The sequence below is a fragment of the Brassica oleracea genome, chromosome C4 (assembly GCF_000695525.1).
Source record: "Brassica oleracea var. oleracea cultivar TO1000 chromosome C4, BOL, whole genome shotgun sequence".
Classification (NCBI taxonomy): Eukaryota; Viridiplantae; Streptophyta; class Magnoliopsida; order Brassicales; family Brassicaceae; genus Brassica; species Brassica oleracea.
In genome coordinates this window covers 47045021-47050413 of record NC_027751.1, presented here as the reverse complement: position 1 = coordinate 47050413, position 5393 = coordinate 47045021, and the positions used below count along the sequence as shown (strand labels likewise).

Here is a 5393-nt window from a genome sequence, read left to right as displayed (position 1 = left end):
TGTCTTTCCACAATTCCAGCACTCTGCAGGCTGTCTGAATTTGGACTGGCCCCATCCATTCCTTGACTTCGATCTGCCATTACTCCGGTTATTTCTATCTGGGTTTCTCCCTCTGTTTTCCACGTTGAAAGCAGAGCTCGTTGATGCCTCCCCAGAGTCTATCCTTCGAACTTCCTCAGCAAGGATACGATCTCTTACATCATTGAATTTGAGCTTTTGAGTACCCACAGAATTACTAACCGCTGCCCTCATTGGCTCCCAACTATTTGGCAGAGATGCCAACAAAATCAGTGCTCGCACTTCATCATCAAACTCGATTTCAACCGATGACAGTTGGTTGACAATCGTGTTGAACTCGTTCACATGTGCGGCAACCAGGCCACCTTCTTCCATCTTCAAATGAAAGAGTTTCTTCATGAGAAATACCTTATTGTTTGCCGAAGGTTTCTCATACATATCAGAGAGAACTTTCATGAGCCCTTCCGTGGTCTTCTCCTTCGCAACGTTGTGAGCAACGTTTTTCGACAGTGTTAACCTTATAACACCCAGAACTTGTCTGTCAAGGAGCTCCCACTCATCCTGATCCATCTTCTCAGGCTTCTTGCTCAGCGGTTGATGAAGCTTCTTTCCGTACAGATAATCTTCAATTTGCATTCTCCAAAATGCATAATCTGTACCGTCAAATTTCCCGATACTGTGCGCCAAACCGTCTTCGCCTCCCATCGTTTCTGGAACCACCGTGTATTAGAATACCTTCGTCGACAAACCGATGTTACCGACAAAATTTACTATTCACGAAGTACTGTTCACGTGAATAGTAACCCCGCAAAAAATTTGACCGATCACCGTAACTCAGGCTCTGATACCAGTTGTTAGGAAATATGCGGTCAAATTTTGCGGAAACCCAGAATTTATGGGAGCGGAAAAACACACACAAAATTGTTAACGGAGTTCGGCCAATGTTGCCTACGTCTCCGGACCTGCTACAGATCTTTTATTATCAACCCAGGAAATTTTAAAAACTTTCAACTCACACCCGATCCCAAATACACTCAAGAAATTATTCGTAATTTCTTAAAGAGAAAGATTTTCTCACAAGAAATATATTTTTTTTTTCTCTTGCACTCTCTCTTCTTCTCTTCTTTTGTTCTCTCTTACTTTGTTTTTCTTGTTTGGGATGAATTTCCCCTTCTCCTTCATGCATGTATTTATAGGAGGGGGATTTGTGAGTTGGTGGTGAGTTGGTGTAACAACCAAACTTACCAACCAAAAACAAAAAAAAAACGTGTTTTTCACCATCACCAACTTGCATGCGTTGATTTTTGATCAACAAAGCGCACACACACTCTCTATACAAGCAATGCTTATCCTAGACATCAACAACTCTTGACAACTATTTCCCAACAACTTAACTTGGTTAGCTAACTAAACTATCACCAACAGACTTTGTCGTTGACTTCTTGTTGTGCATGTTGTCCACGTTAGTTGCTTCTTCTTCCTCCGTTTCTTGCACTCCAAATTTCTTTTTCTTCTTTGTAGCTTCTTCTCAGCTACTATTCGTTGATCTTCTTCTTCTTCTTCATTCTTCTTCTGTAGTATTTAATCAATGGTTGAATCTCAACAAATTCAAATTCAGGAACTTTCGGACCTTTAGGAACTTTGGGAGCATCAGAAACATTGAGAACTTCGGGAACTATGGTATTTGAGACCCCCTTCGGATTTGAAGCTTATTCCGTGCTCCTCTTCCAGTGAACGTTCTCACCACCACACCGGAAATCTCTCTGCACTCGACCTAGGGTTTCAGTTTGGGGATTTCTGAGTTTTTTTAAGAAAATCACGAACATCTTTCATATAATACTAACGGTTCCGTTTATAACATGACATCTGAATTCTTTAATCTCCAATTTACCAACTCAGCCTTAAGTTGAGGAAAAAAAAACGTGCAACTAAAACTTGGGTATTTAAATTGCCTATTACAAATAGATGGAGAATTAAAAGCTCATTTTCCCTTAAATGTTTACGTCTGTTAAATAGTAAAAACTGTGAGTTTTGGTGACTCAATAAAATTAAGAGTTCTTTCCTTCTTCGTGGACTGCAATCCTTAATTGTAGAAATATTTATTTTTCCTTTTCACCATGGGTTAAAATAAGGCTCGTGAGTTTCTGATACGGTAAATCCGTATGAAAGCTTCAACAACACAATAATGGAATAACGGTCATGATACGAAATACCATTTATCACACTTCTCAAGAGTATATATGAAGAATCAACTCAAAAAAACAACAATAAGAGAACTCCATTAAAGAGTATCAAAAACTCAGAACAAAAATGAACAAAACTTTTACCAAAAAAAAAAAAGATGAACAAAACTCTAACAAACTCACGATCTATTTTCTTGGATAATTCTCCAAGTGAAAGCATACTCTGTTTTTGTACTTCTTGTTACTCTCCCTCGCTTAGCTGGCATGGCCAGTGACGTGTCACACGGATCATTTCCATCCTCACAGTGCGTTTTAGCTCGTCTCGTTACAAGCTTATTCCTCTGCATCATCAATATTTTCAAGTCCCCAAGATCTTCACCTTCTTTCTCTCTACAATCACTGAAAATTTTATAGGATTTAGTTGGTTATGGGAATTAGGGTTCACGACTCGAGCAGAATTCCTAATTTTAATGAATAATCAAAATGCACCGTTTTACTATTTAACAGACGTATACGTCTAATTAATGTTTGACTTGTACATGACTAAAAAGGCTGAGTCAATAGAAGTTTAGGATTAATTTGGAATTTTTAAAAAAGTTTAGTATTTATTTGACTTGCTTAAAATTTGGAGCTTTGTTTAGCTTATTTGTGAAAGTTGGGGATTTAAATGGCGGTTTTGTTACAAAAATTAGGAAATTGATTTTAATAGAAAAACTATAGTATTGTTATAAAATTAATCGTTTATATGCACATATTACTGTTTACGAAGTAAGATAAAAACTCTTTCTCTCTCTTATCTCTCTCGAATCTTTCAGAGAGAGAGAGAGAGGTTCATCTTTCTCGCCGTGAAGAATCAACGGGATGGTGATGTATTCTATTCACCGATTCGCTGGATTCTCATCGGCATCGACTCCCGGCGTTCGGGTTTGACTCTGGCAAGCGGCGGTTTTGTTAACGTTGTCTTGGCCGGCTTCTCTTCCGGCAAGCGGCAGCTTCCACAGTGTTGATCTTGGCCGGCTTTCTCTTCGGCATACGATGGCTTCTTCAGCGTCGTATTGGTCGGCTTACCTTCTTCCTATCATCGTTTCATCTCCGATGTTGGGTCGATCTTTTACACCGGATTTGTCCGGTTTGTTTGTTAGTTTTTCAGTTTTTCTTTTAGCGTTTTATTGTCTCTCGTCGTTGTTGGTGCGGTTTGATCTGGAGCTTTCTGTTTCCGGTGTGTTCCGGTGGAGTGCTCGATTAAACACTATGGCGGCGAGCTTCCGGCCGGTGACGTGGGTGACGTTTCTGCTTTTGAGCCACATGTCTTCTTCGTCCTTCTCGGAGCAGCATGTGGCTATGTGCTGTCGGCGAAGCGTAATTGTTCATCCTTTGAGCTTTCTGCTGTTTGGACCTTAAAGTTTGCCTCCGTTTGTGTGTTTTTCTTTCGGGCCCTTTCTGTTGGATCCTGCTTGTATTATAATCTTTGTCTTTTGTTGGTTTTTTGGGCTTTTTAATAATAAAGAGATGACAAAAAAAAATAAAAAAAAATAATCGTTTATAAGAAAACAACTCGATCAGAATCAGAAGTGGAATCTGGATCAGATTCCTAATCCGAACATGTCACATACGTTAAAAATTGTGGGGCTCACTTCACGTGTTGATGTAAAATTAACTTAAAAGATGCGGAACCTCGAAGGTGCCTATGGCATGGGACGCATTCACGTACATCCAAAGACAATACCATTAAACCCACACCAAAACACTCTATATAACACGCTTCCGTCTCCACCCTCTTTCATCTCTCACACAAAAAGCACTACACATAACAAAGAGAGTTTAAAAGGAAAACATAAAGTATCAAACTGAAGCCAAAATAGAAGACAAAAGTAAGAAGCAATGTCAAAGGTTTATCTTATTAGATTGTCATTGTTAGGGTTTCTAGTGATCGCCGTCGTCACTCCATCGGCGAACGCTACAAGAAAGTCCGTCGTTCTTGGAGGGAAGGCAGACATTCCGAATGTTCAGACCAACATAGAGATTCAAGAACTTGGAAGGTATACATAAGATGAATGATATACATCCACACTTGTCGTTTAAATAGTACTAGGAAAGTGATGCGATCTTGTGACCACAGGTACTGCGTGGAGCAATTTAATCTAATGGAAGAGAGCGAGCAAGGAAACGCAGAATCCATTGCGAACACCGCCGTGTTGAATCCGTTGAATTTTAGTAGAGTTGTGTCGGCTCAGAAACAGGTCGTGGCTGGTCTAAAATACGATCTAAGGATTGAAGTGATTCAACCCGATGGCACGAACAGGATGTTTGACTCAGTTGTGATTATTCAACCATGGCTCCATTCCAAGAAGTTGCTCGGTTTCACTCCCGTTGCTACTCCTGTCTACTAACTTTATTTCTTTCTTGGCCAAACAAGTTTCTATATTATAATTAAAAAAAAAAACCAAAAGTATGTAATGATATGATCGCTATTAACAATGGGTTAATAGTTGATTTGTAATGATGTTTTACGTTGTTCATAATAAACACAAATGATGTTATGAAGATGTGATGAGAGACTTGTTAGAATATCAAAACCATCAAATGTTGTATTGGTCTCTAGAATAACTTAACTTGCAAACATGATTTATCTAACCAAAACCATATGTAGGTGGGTGGCTGTTGAATCCTAAATCTGGTAAGAGATTGGAATGTATTAAAATGAATAATTACGAGGTTTAGGGGGTCAAAGGTTTCGTTAATATGAAGTGTAAGCTACAAGCCGAAAAGAGATATAAAGAACAAAGAACTCCTAGGGACTAACTCGTCGTCAAAGCTATTTCTCTATCTATCTATCTCTCTGTGTGTTTCTTTGTCCCCCCCTGTTTTGCGACTTCCTCTTCTTCTTTTATAGGCGCCTTAGTTGCGTGGAGACTGGGAACAGTTGATCTGCGGAGCAGTTGATACCTACGTTCGTCCGTCGCCATTGTAGGGAATGGGCTCTTCTCTTTTCTGACACTCGATTGCGTGTGTCAGTTCGTCCTGTGGAGTTGATAGGTCGGCTGTTACAATGCGATTGGGTTTGTAATGGGCCACGTTTCCTTTCTGGGCTTTCCTTAGAGCTTGTTGGTCTGGGTCGACTCCTAGGTCTCGATGTTTAATCGGGGCACGTATCCAATAGTGGCTAATGCTGTTATGTTGGTTAACAGGACG

At 39.8% G+C, this 5393-nt stretch overlaps 1 protein-coding gene across 1 annotated transcript; it reads left to right on the top strand.

The window, feature by feature from the left end:
* The first annotated feature begins 3982 nt into the window (after positions 1-3982).
* Positions 3983-4747, top strand: LOC106340703 (cysteine proteinase inhibitor 2-like). Its single transcript, XM_013779550.1, has 2 exons — positions 3983-4240; positions 4321-4747. Exons 1-2 carry the CDS (start codon positions 4083-4085, stop codon positions 4589-4591), a joined length of 429 nt encoding a protein of 142 aa, XP_013635004.1. The 5' UTR covers positions 3983-4082; the 3' UTR covers positions 4592-4747.
* Positions 4748-5393: the final 646 nt, after the last annotated feature.

Bases quoted from the DNA above. Each gene is read 5' to 3' on its own strand.
- LOC106340703 (XM_013779550.1), top strand. From the start codon at position 4,083: ATGTCAAAGGTTTATCTTATTAGATTGTCATTGTTAGGGTTTCTAGTG. The intron at 4,241-4,320 runs GTATACATAAGA...TTGTGACCACAG, and splicing joins GAGATTCAAGAACTTGGAAG to GTACTGCGTGGAGCAATTTA.